This window comes from Sprattus sprattus (genome assembly GCF_963457725.1).
Source record: "Sprattus sprattus genome assembly, chromosome: 4".
Lineage (NCBI taxonomy): Eukaryota > Metazoa > Chordata > Actinopteri > Clupeiformes > Clupeidae > Sprattus > Sprattus sprattus.
Window position 1 is genome coordinate 8,796,877 of NC_137923.1, and position 24,145 is coordinate 8,821,021.

The following is a 24,145-nucleotide window of genomic DNA, read 5'->3' on the forward strand; positions in this document are numbered from 1 at the left end:
ATTTGATCAAGAAACAAATAACAAACACATCACGTCAACATCGTAACATATGGTTTCTCTTGCCATTCATCGTGGATAAAATCTTTGTGAATGCCTTATCCAGGCCTGGATGTCTTCGGGGCTATGTCCATACACCCAGCAGCAATTGCCTCTAAAAGTGACATCTTGTCCTGTGGGCGTTGGTCATAGACCTTCCATCTCCATGTGGAGAAAAAATCTCAATGGGGTTGAAGGAAAGGAGAGTACGACGGCAGGAATAGGGACACCATCCTAGGATGCACTGCAAACCACCCTGTGACTTGGAGGGAGTTGTGAAAGGCCAGAATATCCCATAAAATCACAAAAGTTGCTAAATTCTGCCTGTCTAGCTGTATTTCAAAAAAGGAATTCCATGCCAATTCACCAAGAACTATGGTGCACAGGAAAACAAAAATAATAATAATAAAAAAAAATAAAAAAAAAAGAATACTTTTTCTCATTCAAACATATACAGTAACTTAATTTGTCAGTCCAAATGCAGCATCTTTCCATCTACAGTGATCTTACAGTAATAACTGATAAGTTAGGTTTTCAACTGAAAGTTAACTGTTTTGAACAGAGTATCTAAACATTGGTAAAATATGCTGTAGTTGCACAGCGTTTTGCCGGGAGTGAACATTGACTGGGACAGGTATCCATGAATTTTGGAAGAAGGTGTCATTGCCAGCATTTGTATCTAAGCATAGGGGCAAGTATCCACAGTTTGGTTCACATGGTCTACTGGTATGCTCAATGTGTTAAGTGTTTTGGGAATGTGAATATGGTTTAGGTAAATTGACTAAAACGATAGGAAAAAACTGTAAGAAGTGTATGAACAACCTTGATTTTTTTTCAGCCAAATCTGAGACGGTCGAGTGGGAGCCATTGGTACACTTCACATGGAATGACTCAGAAGCCAGGTATCACCAGAATCCCTCCATTAGCCTGATCCACTGAAAATCCCAGAAAGTTCAAACTAAAATATACAACAACAAATACACAGGAATTCAATACTCCATACTCCAACAATCCGATTCTTATTTGACCCAACTGTGTACACACAGACATATTTTCAAAAGACACACACATGTACATTAATTGAGAACACACAACTAAGCATTTCCTGCACACTATCAAGCATTTACAGCACACTGCAGTACAAAATGAAAACACAATCATCGAAATGGAACACCATATGAATGACAATGACAATGACAATGACGCGAGAATGAGCCATTTCTCCTTTTGTAAAATGTCTCAGTGTAGGCCTACATTTGTCATAGTCAAACATAAAACAGCAAACAAATATGCAGCAAAAAAGTTTTTATTTCGGTACACACAGAGAACAGTACAGCACTGTAAACCGTGTGATACCGTTGTTCTCACAAACCATATTTTACAATTTCAGTCTCTTTTTCCACCAAACACTAGATTGTATTGACATTATATTGTATACAAAATGCTTACAGTTTTTCTCAAATGCTAACACATTTTTTGAAAGCATGCCATGCATGTGTTCTTCCTCCACAGTGTGGTTCTCTTTCAGTCCAGCAAAATACAAATACTGTGAGCAAACTATATTCTATTGATATACAGTATTACAGTACACAAGGCAAACAGATTTCGTACCTGTTCTCCATCCTGAAGGTTCTAATGAAAAACCATATAAACATGGTCTAGCACAGCAGCCCCAATCTCATTAGAGATGACCATTCTCCTTCTTCTTTCTCCTCCTCCTTCTTATTTTCCTTGTCCTCATTCTCTTCCTCCTCGTCCTCCTCTTCCTTCTCTCTGTCCTCCTACTCCTCGACCTCCTACTCCTCCTTCTTCTTGTCCTCCTCTTCTCACTCTTACCCCTCTCCTTCTCTGGTTGTCGATCTTTTCAAAGTTCTCAATAGTTTACCAAACAAAACAGAGGCTCAAGACACTTTTATGGTGCAGTCCTCACTGCAAATTGGTCAATAGACTAATAGTCAATAGACTATTTGTGTCTTGTAGGTTAATGCTATGAGATTCTACTTGAGAAATGTGTGCAACCACTGAACATTGTGTACAGTGTTTTGACAACAAGGTGATGTGTAATTGACATCAAGAGTGTAAACAAGGAAAATCAGAGTCTAATGCAGATAAGGGAGTCTTAAGTATTGCCAAATTGGGTCAAGCGATTGGTACATGAAGTGAAGGTTGTGCAGATTGTGCCGAATTTTCTCTTTTTAGGTCTTAACAACTGTGAAAAACTGTAAAAGATATGTTTGAGTTCAAAGGCCCCAAGAATGACTCCTGGAGGTTTCAATGCGTTTCCTGTCTCCCTCAAAAGGAGTTGCTAGCATCAATAATTCGCCTTCAAAGTAGCATATCGAGGTAAGCAGAGTTCTTGCTATGCTAAGTTAATGTCCCTGCCTTTAATATAATATATGAATTAATTCGGTTACTGACATGATATTATACTGTTGTCATGTCCGGCTCTCAAACATGACAAATAACAGAGAGTCAAACAGAGTTTAAAAGCCAAAACAATGTTAATTTATTAACAAATACACAAAGGATGAGCATGGCTTCGAGCAGAGCCTGGGGAGCAAGGTTTCCCCGTTCTCTCACTCTCTGGATCTCTGTCTCAAGCCTTCCTTGGCACCTGTGGAAGGTGCTTTTGTAGTCACAGGGAACACTGGTCCCAGGTGCTCTCAATGACTAACGAGCCAACCACACCTGCTGATCATCTGCAACACAAAACACAGACAAACACAAGCAGCCAGCCCAGCACTCAAAAGAGGCAGGGTCGTCACACCCTCCCCCATAAGAACGGGGTCCTAACAGGAACCCAGAGAAACAAACAATTTTTAAAAGGAACATACCACCTGCAGCAACACTCCCCCTAAACCTCGGGCTCCTTTAAGCTGCATACGGAGGAGGAGAGGTTAAAGCAGTACAACGGATCAATAGCTATTCGCTAAAGGTATGCTAGCAGCTAAAACTAAAGAAATCTCTTGAAATGTGCTGACTTTGACATTATGACAAACTAGTTACTCAACGACTGTCCTTACACAGTCAAACATCAAGCAAGTGCAACACAAGGCCAAGCAACACGGCAAATAAGCTACGTAATAGATCGGCAGAAAGTAAACAAGTCAGATGCCTTCGCAGTTATATGCCTATGGACCCTGTTATGCCAATGGCACGGAGGCAATTCTCCATATTAATAGTCATTGTAGCGCCCCAATTTTTTTTAAGCTGTTATTTTAAGGTTAAACTGCTTATCCTTACCCTAATCCTGAAGTATAATTGTTGCATAATGGGGCTTTAATAACACACAGGTTTAAAATGACACAAAGCCACCCAGACTCTACAAAACTACAAAACAGCGCCTGAGTCAACCTAACATGCCTGAATCACAGACACTACTTTTCACACCCACATGCCTAATGCACAGACATTACCTTACACCCCAGCAGGCTTGATACACAGACGCTGCCTTACTTGCCTGATACACAGACTCTCTTACACCCCAGCAGGCCTGAAACACAGACACTACCTTACTTGCCTATTGCACAGACACTCTTACACCCCAGCAGGCCTGAGGCACAGACACTGCCTTACTTGCCTGATGCACAGACATTCACTTACACACTAGAATGCCTGAGTCACAAACGTAAGGCTCTTCCCTCTCCGTCACTGCCACTGACCGAGGGGGAGAACTCCTTCTGCCGGCAACGCAGGGTGCCCTGCTATGCACACTTCCCCCTTTTTTTCCTTGTTACATTTTTTTCTTAAAACCCCAGACCAACGGAACGCAGTAGTCAACATGCTGGCTGGAACACGGCAACCAAGAGCGTCCCCTCTATCTGCCTTACAAAATACCACCTAACTCAAACCCTGGTCTTCATGTGGTTACTCGCGGTGGGTATTTATGCACTTGATACCGCTGGCATGAGGAAGCGACCAGTTACTGGCAACCACCCCATCACCACGGCCATGCTCCCGAGACAAACGCTCTAGCCGCTTTCACCCCAACACTACAAAAAAACAAACCAGCGAAACCCAAAGGAGTAACGCTGCTGTGCCTAACAGGGGAACAAAATAGCCTTAGCTCCAACACCGTTACACCAGCACGTCAACTTACCTTCCTTTGGTCCAGCAGTTTTCTAAATTGTGCCCAGCCACAACGAAGACAACAAGCTAACGCGCACCACCAAAATAATCCAAATTCAAAACAGGACGAGCCCCCAATAATAAGTGGGACTACACAAACTGAGACCCCTAGTCAGTCTTCTCTACTTCGTCCTGGAAGAGATCATCGAAGTAGCTCTCTACCACCCGAAGCATCTGGTTGACAGCAGTGAGCAGCAGGATGTCTGTGAGTGGGTCCAGCTCCAGCTCCTGACTGTAGTTCTTTACCGGAATCACAGCTGACATGGACACTCCCAGTTGGGCAGCAGCCTCACGCATCTACAAGAACAAAGTCCCAAGCCAGATAACTGTAAATGCATACTATGATATGAAAAAAAACATATCAATCAAAGCTATCAATCACATTTAAAAAATATTTAAAAAATGAATTGCGCAATTTGCTCTGATTAATCATGATAGATTGCTTTTTCTTCCCTCTTAAGACTGAAGCTTGTAATAATGGATAATGAAATGTATAATCACAGAATTTATGTGGATCAACACAAAGGACGTATATTTAAATTAAAATGCTATTGTAGCATTTATTAACTTTGAACATAGATCCTCTTCTGTGAACTACAGATTTCCAATAAAACCCTCTGGGTCTTCAAAACCGATCATCAGCTTGACAGGCATATTTGATCCTTAGTCCTACATCCTGGATATTGAGATGATTTCCAGAATATCCATTGGTATTTCGTTTTTTAAATGTCATAAATAAGAGCGTGCATTCTTTTCCCCACTTGGCACGTGAGTACCTTATGCAGTTGTGTGCCTTTGGGATGACAAACACCACTGTGCTCATCATGTCATTCATAGAGTAAAAGCTGTAGCCAGGATCTTTTATGGCCTAACTGGTGTGCTGTGCAATCAACTAGAGGACAAAGTATAGGTGTGTTAACCCTAAAGGCAGATGTTTCTTATACAGTTATATAGACATATCAAAGTTTAAGGTTACCTCTCAGAATTGGTAACATGTCCAACACGGACTTTCTTTTTTGAAACGGGAATTAAGATTAAGACATGGAGAAACGGGGAAGAGAGATAGACTTTTGGGGAGGGAGATCCATTGGTCGGAGCTAGCGACTACCAAAGCTGGTCAGTAGTTACAACACGGTGTGCATCTTGTTGAGTTAGATGTAAGTTTAAGTGCTCAATAAAGTACTTGAACAAAGGAAGTCAACTTAAAACTCCCTCATTTGATTACATTTAACCAAGTAAGTCAACTAAAAACTCCCTTATTTGGTTACTGTCTAAAAGACAGTAATAATTCAACAGAGGAAGTGACTGTGAAATACTGTGTCAAATACACAATGACCCATATTGATAAAGGCTTGCACATATTCAGACTTAAAAAGTGTAATAATTGAACCGAGGGAAAAGATAAACGTATACTCTTACCATTGTCTCAAGGTTTTTGCTGCAGTAAACATTTGTCAGGTCCTCTGCAACTAAAGGACAAGCCTCATCCACCTTGGTCATGAGCACAAGTTGGGGAATACCTGTGACACAGAGGACAAAATAATCTGCCTTTCTTTCTCATACATATTATATCTTATGTACAGTATTCACATAGAGTACAATTCACATACAGGATAATTTAGTAGTAATAATCATTAGGGATGACATTTTTACACACTGACCTAGCTGGTTGGCTTTTCTGCGGAAAGCAGCAAATTTTTCTATCATTCTGTCTGGGAGGAGTTTGACTTTGGAGGCGTCAATCACATAGGCCACGCAGTGGATCTTGTCCTTCAGCGTCACAGATTTGCGGAAACCAGGAGCGTCTTCTTGCAAGGGCATTGATTGGTTGAACTGGAACAGTAATACAGCAGACTCTTCAGCTCATATTATGAACTACTGCGATAGAAGATATGGTCTACACCTATCATTGGCAGTTTAATCCAAATTGATCAAAATTCCCACTAAAAATCTATTCTAATCTATTCAGCAGAAAGCTATTCCATACACCTAATATGTTCTTCTTCCAGAATATTTTACAAACCAAAAGTACTAAACCATACAACAAACCAGTGTTACCTGGTAGCGGTCTTGCACATTTCCCTTGAGGATGCTTGTGAAATCATCTATGTCCAGACCAGCATTCACCCCTTCTTCCAGTCCCATGGTGTCACACAGAACAACTGGCAGGGGCTTTCCCTTGCAGCCTCCTCTGATAGAGTAGGTGCGGTACTGACAGATACAAAGATATTCCATCAGGTACGCAATACTTATGCCATGCAAGCGCCCCCTGACAAGGCTTTTTTAACAGGAAAATTAGCAGTACCATTCAAATGTGGACTGAGTCCATTCAGATGTGAATTGTGTGTCTTGTGTACTTTAATCATAAGTACCTTTGTGGTCAGACTGGTCCCTGCAGTGCCTGTGTTGGCCTGACTTGACACGTGTCCTTTGAAGACTGAACACACAGAGTTGAAGAAGCTGGACTTCCCAGCCCCCACCGGACCAACAAGCAGCACACTGATCTGGTTCACTGAATTAATGTCAGGCTTCCACTTTGCAATGGTGTCCATAAGGTCTTTTCTCTTCCTAAAAACAATCATATTAATTATTCATCTGTCTGCATTGATGCAGCACGGGTGCAAAAAGCCCAGACCAACGGACCATTCTAACAAAGTTTTAGTAGAATAAAGGAGTCAAGCCCTAATTAAACATGACCATTTTCTCATAATCCCATTGCAAAACTACACTGGCATATTAAGGCCATTGTAGGTTAAAAAAATAAAATAAATACATTGCCAGTGTAGGGGGCCAGTGTAATATTCCAAATCTGATGGGTGCTGTGTAGCTTCTCAGTTAGACAGAAACGGTTTCATTCCTATCCCATTGGCACAGGTTGTTATGCGTTATCATCCTTTTTTTTTTTTACAGTGTCTTTGTCTATCTTATTTGTGTCACCAATCAGTAGTTATGAAGAGAGTATGGGAAATATGTGTGCACTGTCGTTCGGAGACATGTTAATGACAGGTAGTTTTCTTGTAAATTGATCTTGTCTTTAATCTATTAAATTGTGAGTTTTCTTTTCTTTAAACATTATCCTCCACCCCATGAATTGTTTTCACCTACAGTGGCCCTAATATGCCGTTGTATAAAACAACAAGGACAGAGAAAGTGTTCAGTGTGGCTGATAGGTTTTTAAAAAGTTAAAATTATATACTCAGGATTCCATGCGATAACCCTCCAAGGCTTTGCCAGGAGAGCACCACACTCTACAGGGAACAAAGGAAAAAGATTCCACTTTAAATACACTTAAAAAAAGAAATACTGCAAACTTTGCATTAACAATATTCTACATATTATAATAATCTAAACATTATGTTGCTTAACATCCTACTCACCTTCAACTCTGTAGACCTCACATTCAGTCAACTGTAAATCATTTCCATGCATCTTTAATGGATCAAAGTTGAAAAAATTCCCAGGGTTACTGTGCACGGTGGCTGTATTGTTGTAGAGGAAAATCAGAGATCCAAAATTTGGACCAGTGTTTCCATCAGTGAAGGCCTGGCCAGTGCCACTTATGACACGATAAGGCTTAGGGTTCTGCTCCCTTCCATCAAGGCTGAACAAAAAAGCTTTCTCATCAATAACATTGACTTGTGTTCGTGCATAGTCCTTACTAATGTATCCTCCAAATAAGAATCCTGTATTGTTGTAGGCAACTGTCAGGGTAGGGCCTTGTTGGCTGCACTTATTGAAAAAAAAATTAGCATTATAGCCATGGACACTAGCTTTGTATATTAGACTGAGTCTGGCATGGCCAAACATAGAACTGATCTTCTTCTCTTGATTTCTGGTCAGTCTGGAAGTTACAACGCTCATGATGGTTCTCTGTGATGGCAATCTACAAAAACATTTGCAGAAAAGTGAATTACTTAATACAACTTTGCACTTGCAACACTATTGCAGAGAACACAAAATATTGCAACAATTATTGTAACAATGAAACAGTTTAAGTTAGTACAACAATACAATGTTTTCATGTCAACCGCCAAGCCACCATACCCTCTAAGAAGCTTGTAGCCTTCTCTAGGGAAGGAATATGAAATACAATGTTTCACGATAATTGCAAAAGTTGTAATCTTACTATTTTGAAACAAAGGCAAAACATGCTGGTCTTCACACTTAGCCTATTCGTTAATAAACCTAAATTATCATGTGAATAAACATCTGCAAATAAGAAGTCTAAGTCTAGTCTTAGTTAGACGACAAGATGATACCGATCGGGAAGTTTCGTCTTAGTCCACAGTACAGCACTTTACAGCCTACTTGAATATCTGAATAACTATCATCATGAATTGCCACGTTACTCCGTAAAGCATATGCCACAGGCACCTTTACTGTTCAATAATACAATGCTTACCAGTTTCAGTGCTCCAGTGATAACGTTATGAACAGATTGGTTTGATTATGTTAAAAACGAAGTTTTTTTGGAAGGACTGCGTTATTTAGGAATCGCACGTAGGCTACACAGGATTAGACGTTTTCTTAAGGCTACGATCAACACTTGTACCAACTTTACTGAGAATCGGAAGTCAACTGGCAACGTTTAGTATGCTTGATCAATGTCACGTGTTTGTGCTTTCTGTGAATCGAAACTGATGATTGTATTTGCATGATTTCATGTATGTATTTGTTTGGTTATTTAGAGAGTTATTGCTTCTACTGTCTACACAATATTTCTAAACCTGATTGTTCAAATCCTTGATTGTGATTGGCTAAAAGCCGTTGTAAAATCCAGCATTACCTTACAATTTGACCTGATTACATTCCATATTACTGCGCAGCGAATGGCAAGGCATTCATATAGCGCATTTCATACCCAGTGTTCCATCTGGCTGTTGCGTTGCTTCAAGGGTTGCGTGGCAACGATTTATTTAGGAACTATAATTTTTAGTGGCGGAAGAATGACGGTTTATCATTAAACTATTGTTTCTTAAATTGAATTGTCTTTATTTATGAAACCATATCAAATATGTGTAGTAACAGGTTTAGAAAAGCAATAAGCCCCGCGAGTCCGTGCTTTGCGCTGATTTTAGAACAGGTAAGGGGGTCTAACGGCACTCCGCTTCGCGTCGTGCCTAACAACTCCCTTACCTGTTCTAAAATCAGCGCAAAGCACGGCCTCTTGGGGCTTATTGCTTAAATAACACATAGCGGGATCGTGTCCTATTTCGTAACCAGTGCTTTTACTTTTTGAAGTGTTTCCTGACTCGGCAGACAGTTTGAAGTTCAGAGTAGTGCTGAGGTCACTAATAGGCAGACCGCGGTCCGTGTCCGGACCCAGACGCCATCCTATCCGGACCCGGGCCTATACATTTAACCGATACATTACTGAGAAATATATCATACCTTTCAATGGGGAGCGTTTCTATTTATACCAGTACTGGACTATCGGCCCAGGAAACTCAGAACAATTGCATCCGTTATAAATAATCTCACGTGATGTTGCTCAGCCAATTAAATCTGTGCGTTCCGATCAGCATTGCGACTCGACTGAGTGAGAAACACTCAGTGGAGGGACGAGACGAGACAGTAGTCGGATACATAATTGAGGGGAAAAAAAGTAATTTCACATGGCGTGCTCTTAAAAGAAAAAGACAGCGAAAACAGATCTTTTAATCAAGGATGGCTATTATATATGGTTATTCTTCCCACGGGCAGTTCAAAACCAGTATGTCTCATACAGCTGCGGGGGGGGGGATCAGTTTTTCTGGTTTTACTATTTATTGGTATGTGTTTGAGTAGAATTAACATTTTTGTTTTATTCTATAAACTACTGACAACATTTCTACCAAATTTCAAATTCAGAGCATTTATTTGCAGAAAAAAAGATGCAGTGTTTTCAGATATCGAATAATGCAAAGAAAACAAGTTCATATTCATTTTTAAACAACACAATACTAATGTTTTAACTAAGGAAGAGTTCAGAAATCAATATTTGGTGGAATAACCTTGATTTACAATCACAGTTTTCATGTGTCATGGCATGCTCTCCACCAGTCTTTCACATTGCCGTTGGGCGACCTTATGCCACTTCTGGCGCTAAAATTCAAGCAGCTCGGCTTTGTTTCATGGCTTGTGACCATCCATCTTCCTCTTTATTACATTCCAGAGGTTTTTAATAGGATTCAGGTCTGGAGATTGGGCTAGCCAGGAGAGGGTCCTGATCTGGTGGTCCTTCATCCAAACCTTTAGGCCTACTGACCTGGTTGTGTGGCATGGAGCATTGTCCTACTAGGCCGTAAGGTGACCCTCGAAAAGTGCTTTAGAAACCTAACTTCGCTCCACAGGCTCCGAACTAAGCGAACTTCAGTTCATAAAAAAGAATGAGTTATGTTAAGGATTTAAAAAAAAGTTCGCCGTTTTTCGCAATGCAAGGCTATTCAAATGCACAACGTTTAATGAAGAACTAGTGTCTCCGAGGCGTATGTACATATTCGGCAGGCGTAATAATACTTTTCGCCTCGAGAGGTGCCACGGTTCAGACGTCATCAGAAGGAACGAATCAGATAGCTAGTATGTCAGCTGAGCTCGAGTAAACAGAAGCGGCATGGTAGCCATCGTATTAGCCGAAGAAGAAAAAATCTCGACAGAAAATGTAAAACAAAAGATATCTTCGAATGCCTTTGATACCCCTATAAATTCTTTTTTCTTTTCTTTTGTACAAGGCAAGTTGCAGGAAGCAGCTGAAGTAAAGGATGACCAGAGCATCCTCATTCACATCAAGGACAGAGACTGTGTGGCTCTGGAGGTGCAGTACCACAAAAGTTGCTACAGAGAATATACAGAACAGCAAGTCATATCTTAATTTTATGAAAACACATAGAGTACAATGTGTGTCCTATGATTGAGACAGTTTGTTCTCACAACATGGATCTCACAACGAAAGCTCTCACAACACATATCTTCTTCTATATTTTTTGTAAGGATCATGTCAACATTTGATCTGAGCTATAAATTATTCTGCGAAAGGGTAATCCGTCAAAGGCTGCTGATCAGCCAAGAGGTGCTGAGGATGAGCCAACTGAGGAAGGCATTTATTGACCTTGTGTGCACATACTGTACATGTATTATTTTGCAATAAGGAGGATGGCAGTGTTCTTGATAGTGTGATGTTTGTTACAGATTTATGTCATTACAGTTATTGTGCCAATTCGAAAGAAAGTGAGGAACTTGATAGCTGTCCTGACACTGACAGTGAGGACTGAGTGTCCTTAATCTGTTATTCTTTAATTCTGTTTTGTACTGTTTTCATATTTTTCATAAAGATTGTTTATATGGTTGATCAGTGTTGTATTCATTTGTGGAAGAATGAATGAATGAATGACTGAATTAGCAAATGGTCATTGGTTTAAGTACAATGCTGCCTTTTATTGATACAAGGAAGGAGGTTTATTTGTCACATACATAGAAATACTAACGTAAAGCATGTAGTGACATTTTGTTTGGTGTTAAGCTTTTTGCCTGACCTCAGTGTTTTGAAAAGTCAATGGCCAGTGATGATGCCGTCAGGACACTATCCACAGCTGTGGGGTGTACTACGAAACTCGATTAGAGAGATAGGTATGCAGTACCACGAACGTTGTTCTCTTTTGCGTCGCTACATCACCATGGTATCTTATGCTAGCAAGTAAACCTGGTCGGGAGGAGATTTTGTGCTAAGTAAAACTCAAATCGTGTGAAAACACCGCCTACTGAACAAGCGATCTCACGTGTAAGATTCTGTCATATGTTACAGGGGAAGCTCCACCTATCCAAACCCAGTTTGACAAATATATCACATAGCTGCGGTCGTAGTACCACTTAACTTATAGCCCCAGTTAAGGTTTTAGCAAGCCTCACTATGTCTAGATAGCCCGGCTATCTGTAACGAGATTCGTAGTACACCCCACTGTTTGCTGGGTGTTCACAGTCCATGTTAGATCCTCAGTCAGGCGTATTCTCATGTATTTCAAACTTGATTTAAATGACTTAACATAAACATAATATCATCGTATATTTGCCTCATTGTTCTTCTTGGACGTGGCTAGGTATACAACACTGTTTAGAATCCCTTTGGCCCGATTTTGAGGATGTTTGGATGTGTTCCTCTTTATCTGTTACGTAAATTCAAACCATGGTGGTCGCCATCTTGCCAGTCTGTTTACAAAAAGCAGCTACCTCATTGGTGTAGAACGATCACGTGTCGAACCGTGCCACCACCCGCGACCAAAATCTTATTACGCTGCGAAGGCTCTAGTTCTGCATAAAACATAGACGTATCGACAATCGACACAAAAGTAAGCGGCGAACTTTTTTTTGGTAGCTCAGCACGACTCGTTCTTTTTTATGAGCTGAAGATTGTGTAGTTCGCCGTCTGTGGAGCGGGATGAAACGATAACAGGGTTCACCATACGGCCTATCGGTTGTTATATGCTTGTTTGAACAATAAAGCACGGGAAGTTTCCCACGAGTTTGTTTGACCAAGACTGTCTGGAGTATTACAATACTATCAACTTGGGCGTGCTGTACGTGCCAGAGTGAGCAACACAACCATGTTGGCTGACTTGCGACAAATCCTGGTTCAGGAATGGGACGCCATCCCACAGCAGTGTGTGACCAGGCTGATGACCAGCATGAGGAGGAGGTGCCAAGCTGTTGTGGATGCGTATGGATCTTCCACACGCTACTGAGGTCCCGACAGGAGGTATGTTTGTCTTCATTTTACGGTAGTGCGGCCACGATTAGGGACCATGCTGCTATTGGTCAATCTGCGATTTCGACTTCCGGCTCCAAAAAATATGCGCATTTTCAGCGCTTGCATGTCAAGAAACACAATTACTAGGTTTCACTCGATAAAATGGTACACAATTAGCATTTTCAGCGCTTGCATGTCAAGAAACACAATTGGTATGTTTCACTCGATAAAATGGTACACAATTAGCAGTTAGGTTTCAGTCGATAAAATAATAATTAAACTTTTTTTCATTTAGGAGACAAACTGCCACACAACTAGTAGGGACGTTTCAGTCTTGCTTCAGCAGGGAGACGAACCTACAATCTTCTCGTTTCTAGACTGCTTCTAATTACTAAACTGCTTCTCTACCTCCTGGACCACTGTCGGTTTATAGTGAAGGGATTATTTATTTGGTATTTGTGCGGCCCATAAAATGAATTATTATTTATTATTATTAGTTAAGGCACTGGTAATATTGGCATGGCCCATACATACACGTACCAGTTTAGGCAATGTACAGCTAATATTGGCATGGCCCTTACATGTACGGACCAGTTTAGGCACTGTACAGCTAATATTGGCATGGCCCTTACATGTACGGACCAGTTTAGGCACTGTACAGCTAATATTGGCATGGCCCTTACATACACGGACCAGTTTAGGCACTGTACAGCTAATATTGGCATGGCCCTTACATACACGTACCAGTTTAGGCACTGTACAGCTAATATTGGCATGGCCCTTACATGTACCGACCAGTTTAGGCACTGTACAGCTAATATTGGCATGGCCCTTACATGTACGGACCAGTTTAGGCACTGTACAGCTAATATTGGCATGGCCCTTACATGAACGGACCAGTTTAAGCACTGTACAGCTAATATTGGCATGGCCCTTACATGTACGGACCAGTTTAGGCACTGTACAGCTAATATTGGCATGGTCCTTACATATAGTGAGCAGTTAAGGCACTGTACAGCTAATATTGGCATGGTCCTTACATGTACGGAGCAGTTAAGGCACTGTACAGGTAATATTGGCATGGCCCTTACATGTACGGAGCAGTTAAGGCACTGTACAGGTGATATTGGCATGGCCCTAGTTAGCAGGTAGATTTCAATCGATAAAATAATAAGTAAGAATCATTCGTTGACATTTACATATTGATTTAGCAGACGCATCAGCAGGGACACTAATTGACACACACGTAGTAGTGGAGTTTTAGGCGTCGAAGCAGATGCTTCGGCAGGGAGACGAACCTACAATCTTCTCATTACTAGACTGCTTCTTATTACTAAACTGTTTCTCTACCTCCTGGACCACTGTCAGTTTATAGTGACAGAATCATTTATTAGGAATTTGTGACGCCCATAAAATTAATTATTATTTATTATTATTAGTTAAGGCACTGTACAGCTAATATTGGCATGGCCCTTACATGAACGGACCAGTTTAGGCACTGTACAGCTAATATTGGCATGGCCCTTACATACACGGACCAGTTTAGGCACTGTACAGCTAATATTGGCATGGCCCTTACATACATGGACCAGTTTAGGCACTGTACAGCTAATATGGGCATGGCCCTTACATACACGGACCAGTTTAGGCACTGTACAGCTAATATTGGCATGGCCCTTACATTTAGGGAGCAGTTAAGGCACTGTACAGGTTATATTGACATGGCCCTTACATGTACGGACCAGTTTAAGCACCGTACAGGTAATATTAGCATGGTCCTTACCAGGGCTCCACATTAACTTTCTGAAGTGGTTGCCAACTGGGCAACCAGGCTTGATATTTTGGTTGCCAGACCCCAGAAAATGGTTGCCCCAATTTTAACGCCCTGTTATTTTCAGTTATTTCTGTTTTTGCATTAAATTGATGATAACACAGCTATTCTTTCAAAAGAAAATTGCATTTAATGTAATTTCATAACATATTAACAGGATGTGAAGAAGAACAGAACAGAACATAAAAGTGTTTAAAAAGTGTAAAAAATTCATGATGTAATACACCGTGTTGAAAAGCTTGATGAGAATCGAGTGGTGCGCGTCACTCATTTTTCGCATCGCAGGAGTGCCCGCCTCCGCACGTTGTGCCTCTGCAAATCGCTTAGAAGTTTGAGCGTGCGGCTTTGACTGCCAGTGCTTGTCTAGCCCTGTCGTTCTATAAGAGGAGTTCCCTGGACCAGGGAACTGTTTCGGTCGCTTAAGGCAGGATATGTTAAGCAGGGTCGACAGAACAATCTACCTGCTTCCTCATAAAGGCCGTGGTACTTCGCCTCCCATTCCTTCACAAAACCCCGCTTCCTTTTTGGGTCAGGCTCGGAGTTCTCGCCATCATTGACCAAAATTAACAACGTTGACAGTGGTTGGCGTGTTTGGTTGATTTGGCTTAATGCCAAATTGAAATCATTTTAGTTGTTTAGCTGCCGACATTTGACGAGCCATCGCGAGTGAGTTAACGTTAGCCTGCGCAGGTGAAATATAACTATTTTGACTGGGAGTGGGAATCCCAGGCAAAACAAAACGCGACGCATTAAAAAACCGAACACATTCATAATTATAATCACGGATGAAATACCACCGATAAAATATCATGTTTGCACTAAGAATAATAACAAAATTATTATTAATTAGACTTCATGAAATATGTGGGGAAATTGTGTGGTTGCCACGGGGGCAACCACGGGTGCTTAACTGGTTGCCACCCGACACATTTTGGTTGCCCGGGGCAACTGGGCAACCGTTAGTGTCGAGGCCTGGTCCTTACATCTACGGAGCGGTTAAGGCACTGTACAGCTAATATTGGCATGGCCCTTACATGTACGGACCAGTTAAAGCACTGTACAGCTAATATTGGCATGGCCCTTACATCTACCGACCAGTTAAGGCACTGTACAGGTAATATTAGCATGGCCCTTACATCTACCAACCAGTTAAGGCACCATTGTGTGGCTCTTAGTGGTCCAGGAGGTAGAGAAACAGTTTAGTAATAAGAAGCAGTCTAGTAATGAGAAGATTGTAGGTTCGTCTCCCTGCTGAAGCATCTGCTTCGACGCCTAAAGCTCCACTACTACTTGTGTGTCAATTAGTGTCCCTGCTGATGCGTATGCTAAATCAATATGTAAATGTCAACGAATGATTCTTACTTATTATTTTATCAATTGAAATCTACCTGCTAACTAGGGCCATGCCAATATCACCTGTACAGTGCCTTAACTGCTCCGTAAGGGCCATGCCAATATTACCTGTACAGTGCCTTAACTGCTTCGTACATGTAAGGACCATGCCAATATTAGCTGTACAGTGCTTAAACTGGTCCGTTCATGTAAGGGCCATGCCAATATTAGCTGTACAGTGCCTAAACTGGTCCGTACATGTAAGGGCCATGCCAATATTAGCTGTACAGTGCCTAAACTGGTCGGTACATGTAAGGGCCATGCCAATATTAGCTGTACAGTGCCTAAACTGGTACGTGTATGTAAGGGCCATGCCAATATTAGCTGTACAGTGCCTAAACTGGTCCGTGTATGTAAGGGCCATGCCAATATTAGCTGTACAGTGCCTAAACTGGTCCGTACATGTAAGGGCCATGCCAATATTAGCTGTACAGTGCCTAAACTGGTCGGTAGATGTAAGGGCCATGCCAATATTAGCTGTACATTGCCTAAACAGGTACGTGTATGTATGGACCATGCCAATATTACCAGTGCCTTAACTAATAATAATAAATAATAATTAATTTTATGGGCCGCAAAAATACCAAATAAATAATCCCATCACTGTAAACCGACAGTGGTCAAGGAGGTAGAGAAGCAGTTTAGTAATTAGAAGCAGTCTAGAAACGAGAAGATTGTAGGTTCGTCTCCCTGCTGTAGCAAGACTGAAACTTCCCTACTAGTTGTGTGGCAGTTTGTCTCCTAAATGAAAAAAAGTGTATTTATTATTTTATCGACTGAAACCTAACTGCTAATTGTGTACCATTTTATCGAGTGAAACATACCAATTGTGTTTCTTGACATGCAAGCGCTGAAAATGCTAATTGTGTACCATTTTATCGAGTGAAACCTAGTAATTGTGTTTCTTGACATGCAAGCGCTGAAAATGCGCATATTTTTTGGAGCCGGAAGTCGAAATCGCAGATTGACCAATAGCAGCATGGTCCCTAATCGTGGCCGCACTACCGTAAAATGAAGACAAACATACCTCCCCGACAGTGCAAAATGAATAAAGTGTAAAAATGGCCATGTTTTTTCCTTAATACTGTGGGAGAACCATCCGATCCACCAAGCAACTCAAAACAAGATTGAATACTGTTGCTCATTCCACGAATGCATGATCCACACGTTTCCAAACCTTTTTTTTAGTTTATTTACTCCATACTATTGCATCAAAGCAGCTTGCCACTCCCTACCTGTTTTAGCAGGCTGTATCACATTTCACAGTATGTGCAATGTTTCAGTTGGTCTTCTCACTTAGCATTTGTATACAAATCTGTAAATAAGAAGTCTAAGTCTAGTCTTAGTTAGGCTACAAGATGATACCGATTAGGCAGTTTCGTTTCTTGTCCACAGTAGCTACAGCACTTTACAGCCTACTTGAAAATCTGAACGTCTATCATCATGAATTGCCTCTATACTTCATATATGCAACAGACACCTTTACATTTCAATAATACAATACTTACCAGTTTCAGTGTTCCAGTAATAACGTTATCCACAGATCGGTTTGTTTAAATGTTAAAAATTTAGTTTTTTTTAGAAGGGCTGCGCAACAAAAGATCAACACGCGTGCCACCGTTTCTGAGAATCGAAACTTAAGGGTAACGTTTAGTGTGGGTGATTAACGTCACGTGACACGAAACTGATGACTATTCCCATGGTTTTCATTTATTTATTTGTTTGGTTATTTAGAGAGTTAAAAGCTACTAGTATCTAAAAAACATACAATGTCACGCGGCATCGTGCTGCTGCTGCACTGATTAAAGAGTAATAACTTAATAGGTGGTCATATAATTCACATGTTGATGTACCAGTCACATGTAAGAATAGACAGTCACATGTAACCAGTGGGACACAGAATTTATGAAAAAGAATCCAGGACAAGGACATATGACTACTAATTGTCATGCCAGCGCTGTGCCCTGCTCCTGCCACGCCTCCTACTTATTAAACTCACCTGCGTCACCTTCCGAGTCCCCCTGCTTGCCTGATTACCTGCACCCATAGACATCCTATATGATGTCTATGCCTGCACCTATCACTCTCTCCACTAGAGTCACTCCTCACTTCCCTGTATGGCCTCGTTTTGTAAGGACTAAACTTCAGAAGCTCCGGACTCTTCACCTCCTGCGATCGTCCCAGTCTTCCTCCACGGCTTACAGGTCATTCTAATTAACTGCGTCCTCTCCGCGGGGGCCAGTCGTGTATTCCTGTAACGGATTACCGGCCAATCGGATTGAAGCATTTTCCTGGGTCCGTGCATTTGATTATTTATTTTATATTCCCCAAGATAGAGGGTTCGTATCCCCATTGAGGCGTTATCGAATGTGAAATAAATGAGTAGAAAGCATTGGAAATACTTGGGGATTAAAAAAACAATTACAACTTTCTATGTAAAATTAGTTTTTTTGTAGTTTATATCAAATGTATAGTAATGCTACTACTTTGAACATAGTACAATTACTACTCCATCAGATTGTCAGTATCTTTGGAGAAATGTAGTAATGTTGTTTAGTTCTTCTCTTGTTTGTCAAAGTGTGTTTATTATTAATATCCCCTGCAGTGCTTAAATCAACCGAACCAGCAGACTTGGATACATTCTTATGACACAGAGCCTATTGTTGTAGATGGTATAATTACGCTGAGAAAAAGCTATATGGTTTTCATTTAAGCAGGAGTAAAGGCAGTGTGTAATATTTCAAAGAAAGTTCAATTTTTATTAGTCATCATAGTTTTATTGACATTATCTGAAATAATTTGTACTTGTCTCAATATTTACACAAATGGAATAGCGTGGACTGTATGTAAAGATACATGTTTTAGAAATAACATGTATCATTTAAGGCCAACAATTAAATATAACTGCTAACAATGACAAAAGAAAATGACTAACAAATAGCTATTAACAATGACAAACTTCCCTTTAAAAAGATGGAAACTTGATCAAAAGGGAGCATCTGCCTGGCTGGCCTGATGCATTGAGGTCAGTTTAACATACAGTCTTATGTGCACAGATAAAAGAAAGTCAAATATATAACTGACAAAATATACGCATCAAATTATATGTATCAATAGGACTGCATGGTTTTTACAAATGTAGTATGGTAATCATAAGATAAGCATTTCAGAAATGATATGGAACATTTTAAGGCCAGCTTTCAAATATACCTTTTCACAATGACTAAATGAAACTGACAAGCATAGACATACATCCCCTCGCTCCAAATTAGTACTTTATGCGTGTGTTCAATACATGTGAATGTGCACTGTCGTCATGGTGAAGACCTCAGCATCAGGGGCAGAGCATGTGAGATTTCAATAAATACATTAAAGCTCCTTCATCAGTCTCATATTTAGACCTGGGCTGTCCACAGGCAAGACAGGTCTGACAGGTCTGTCTTCTGACAGGTCTGTCTTCTCTTCTGTTCTGGCTGGTGCTGCTGCTTCTCCTAGATGCCTCCCACAATTTTCTAAATGGAGTCTTGTGTCAGACGTGTGGACAGAGCCACTGTACTGCCCCTGTCAGCCCTGGGCCTGGAACAATTCAGTGGCCATCCACTCTCTTCTTGGCACTGCCAAACTCTTTACACCTGGTTAGGCTGGAGCCTAGGGGACAGTAAAATAAACCAGTTATTATTTTTATGTGACTGAAATGAACACATTTGATTAGCAGGCAGGAAGGCACGCAGACACACGCAGGCAGGCACACACACACACAGACGCACACATCCACACAGATGCACGCACGCACGCATAAACACAGGCATACGCAGGCAGGCACGCACAGATTCAGGCAGACACATACAGACAACATGCACCCATGCACCCACAGACGCACACACAGACAGACGTACGCACGCAGGCAGGCATAGACGCATGCACGCACACACAGAGGTACACACGCAGGCAGGCATGCACAGACACAGGCAAGCACACACAGATGCACGCATGCATACACAGATGCACTCATGCACACACAGACGTACGCACGCAGGCACGCACAGACGTAGGCAGGCACACACAGACGCACGCACGCACACACACACAGAGAGGTACACAGGCAGGCAGGCACACACAGAAGCACGCACGCAGGCAGGCAAGCAGGCAGGCACGCGCGGGCAGACGTAGGCGGGCCGGCACGTACAGACATACGCACTCACAGATGCACGCACGCACGCACACACACACTCACACAGACGTACGCACCCAGGCAGGCAGGGACACACAGACGCATGCACACACGCACAGACGTACGCACGCAGGCACGCACACACAGTGCTTTAAGTAGATACTCGTACTTCTACTCAGAAGAAGTGCTGTGCGTGCAGGCATTAGTGTGTGTGTGTCCTAGCGTGTGTGTCCACATGTGTTTTCTGCGCGACATGTTGTGCAACCCACACATGATGACTGGAGAGAGCTGAGGGGAGATAGGAGGGAGAATAGGCCTCACACACACACACCACAGGGAGATACTCCTATCTAAACACACACACACCATCTCACAGCATACACACACATTCACACAGACACAGAGGTTGTACTCACACTCTGTTCCCTCAGCTTGTCATACAGCAGCTCCTGGCGTTTATTGGCGACATCCAGCTTTCTCTTGGTTTGCTGAAACAGAGGGAGGAGATGAGAGCAGGAAGGAGGTCAGATACTCAACTGAACAGCCACCAAACACTCTCTTCTGTGTGTGCGTGTGTCCTGGCGTGTTTGTGAGTGTAAGTGTATGTGTGCGTGCGTGCGTCTGTGTGTTCTTTCACATTCTGTGAGCCTGGGCAGAAGAAGTGGTGTGTGTGTGTGTGTGTGTGTGTGTGTGTGTGTGTGTGTGTGTGTGTGTGTGTGTGTGTGTGTGTGTGTGTGTGTGTGTGTGTGTGTGTGTGTGTGTGTGTGTGTGTGTGTGTGTGTGTGTGTGTGTGTGTGTGTGTGAGAGAGAGAGCAAGATGGGAGAAGGAAGAGAGGGGGGCAGGAGAGGTGTTGCATAGATCAAAGACTGAGGGGAAATTACATAACATTTGATTAACACTGTAGACAGACTTCAGTTGATTGTTTGAAAGTCTACTGTGGTTCTAGTATAGTATTTACAACGTAATTTGTACATTATATGTAGCCTATGTTATATTGTATATTGTAAAAGAGAGCTCGTATCAATCCCTTAGTAGTCCAGCTGTTAGTTGGTGCAATGCATTAAGCCAATAGCTCTTACCAAGCCAGTGATTCTGACGAGTTATCAACACATTACAAGTCAAATCCATGGTGTAAGGATGAGTTAACATCACAACATGAAAACCGTGCACATAAATATAAAATACAATCATGTTCATTCATTATTACGTTATTTAAACACAAGCCTGTAGCGTCAATCTCTTAGCAAGCTAGCAATGCTGAGGTATAGGTAGCTAACTCATCAACACAACATTACAACCCTGTCAGAAACGAACTGACAAGACTATTTAACGTCACGACATGAAAGCTGGACACATGACTATATAAAACGATCATGTCCATTCATTATTTGACGTGTCATTTCACCACAAGTCTACATCATTACCTAGCTAGCGATGCTAGCCAATTGGTGACACTAAATGAGTGTCAGTACCGTCCTTACAATATAAGATCATGTAACAACAGGAATACCATACACAATACCAATGATTGTTATTATGTTCATTCATTATTTAACACATGATTACTCCAAACTTGTCTAATGTGAGAGAGAAAATCCTGTCATCAACCAAACGAATTAGCAGCGAACACTAATGTTACCACAAAGCAGGACATATATGGCGTTATAACTTAAATGAATCCTGTATTTTTACATTCCCCCCCAAACAACGTAGCTTACCTTAAATGCATGCACATTAGCGTGAATAAAAGTAGCGAATCTCTGGTGACTTGTCCCGTCTCCTGTCAGAAGTTTGCCTGAAGTAAAATTTCAAAGACGGCGCGTCTTTAAAAAACCTCGGAACAGCGCCAAAAAGTCGTTGTGGCCAAAATAATATTACAGCCACACTTTTTAGCAGTAACATTGGAAATGCATGGGACAGCATTTAGGTCCTTTTAGCTAAATTATCCACGGCGGCCGCGCGGGTCCCCTGGTCCCGTGCCTTTTTTTCCCTAGTTCGCGAGATTCCTCTGACTTCCTTCGTTAATTGTTTAAAATCCTGAACGTTGTGACTATATCTTCTGAGCGTTATTTACCAGTTTTTATTTCGTGTTCCCCCCTGTGCTGGCTGTATCGAATAAACTCTGACATTCACTCTTCTGAGTCGCCTGAATTCCGTGAACACTTGTGTATTAGTGTCACCGTGACACTAATGCACAAGTGTTCAGTCTTAACATTTAAAATAAGTTTAGAGGGACAAAAAAACGAACATCTAAAAATGTTAACTGCATAAAATAATAAATAAAACCGCACAGAAACAATAACAGTGAAAATATATCCATTCAAGCTATTGTTTAACCATTCAAATTATGTTAAAATGATAAAGTGATTGTTTGCTTGTAATGGTGTTTGTACTGCTAATAGTGGTAAGGCGAGCTATTGGAATTGTCTTCAGTCTCAACTGAATGGTCAAAAATAGCAGTTTGTATGAACGCTGATCCTGACAGAGAAATGCATTATATGTCCAAAGAGAGAAATTTGAGAATTCACTGTGGCAAGAAGACACAAAAGAGTGTGCTCAGGATGGATATACTGCCACCAAGTGGATAGGGCCTAAGCTCTGCAATATGTAATATATGTTTGGCCGTAGTAATAAAAAACAAAGGGAATATTTATATGAAATATACATTTTACAAATACAAAAATGACTATAATGGCCCAATGATTGTAAATGTATAACATCAGGGTCTGATGTAACAGATCATATTTATATTACAAGTTAAATATGTTTATGAACAGTACACATACATACAGTACATAAGTGGACACAAAGTTTCACAGGTACACAAGGTTTACATTTTGTCAAATATCTGATCAAACATGACTGTAGGCACAAAATTAAAATATCCCATCGGTAACATTGACTGACCTGTGTTCACAGAGAATTCACTATTCAATGGAGTAATCATCCTCATAGAACCTCATATAATCAGTTTTCAAAGGGAACATAATTGATTGCTAGATCAATGTTCTTGCACCTATTGGTACTCTGAACAGTTTATATAAAGGACAATAAATACATTTTAAAATATCATTGATAAGAAAGTTTTCAACTTATTACTTTTGATTGGCTTTGATTGGTCTTTGTTTTAAATAATTTAACATCAGTGTATTTTACCCACTCATGGGTTTAATGTTTGCACAGCAAAATGCAACATGACTACATTTTCATTTACACGGAAATACATTTCTTCTATTTCTTGTTTTATACCTAAATAGTATTTTAGCTCTGGGTCAGTTTGTTCCCACAGAACTGAGCCTTTCTAGATCATATCTATAGAGGAACTCAGATTGCCCCCTTGGATTTATATGATGAGCTCATGCACGTTAGTGTTGCCAAGAGATTTTCATTGTTACAATCGCTTTGGAATTTACTCCAACCATACAACTAATCAGGCACTTCCTCCTCTTAATGGTCATTCACTGTGCATATGCATTATTGTGTATACTATATATATATATACATACAAATCTTTTAGAACAGACAAACTGTTGCACTATAGTATGACAGTCTTTTTTTAAACTTAAAGTCAACTTTACGACAACCCTCAACACTTCAAAGTGCACAGGATTTATCTGGAAAAATTGTGTACCATTACACATAATCCTTATGTAAGTGCTCAGATGTTGTTTTCAGTGTTAAAAGGGAAGATATGTGTGTATGAGAGTATGATATGTATCAGTGATATGACAGAGAGTAAGAGAAGGAGTGTATGTGTGAGTGTGTGTGTGTGTGTGTGTGTGTGTGTGTGTGTGTGTGTGTGTGTGTGTATGTGCACGTATGCATGTGACTACTAAATGTGTTGTATAGAGCACATTTGTGTGCTCA

At 41.0% G+C, this 24,145-nt stretch overlaps 1 protein-coding gene across 1 annotated transcript; it reads right to left on the minus strand.

Annotated features, from left to right (window-relative positions):
• Positions 1–4,240: 4,240 nt before the first annotated feature.
• On the minus strand, positions 4,241–17,707 carry LOC308364809 (interferon-induced protein 44-like). Its single transcript, XM_080838058.1, has 8 exons — positions 17,615–17,707; positions 7,542–8,047; positions 7,361–7,412; positions 6,537–6,732; positions 6,223–6,375; positions 5,826–5,997; positions 5,584–5,684; positions 4,241–4,461 (listed from the first exon to the last, which is right to left on the minus strand). Exons 2-8 carry the CDS (start codon positions 8,023–8,025, stop codon positions 4,273–4,275), a joined length of 1,347 nt encoding a protein of 448 aa, XP_080694184.1. The 5' UTR covers positions 8,026–8,047; positions 17,615–17,707; the 3' UTR covers positions 4,241–4,272.
• Between the last annotated feature and the right edge of the window lie 6,438 nt (positions 17,708–24,145).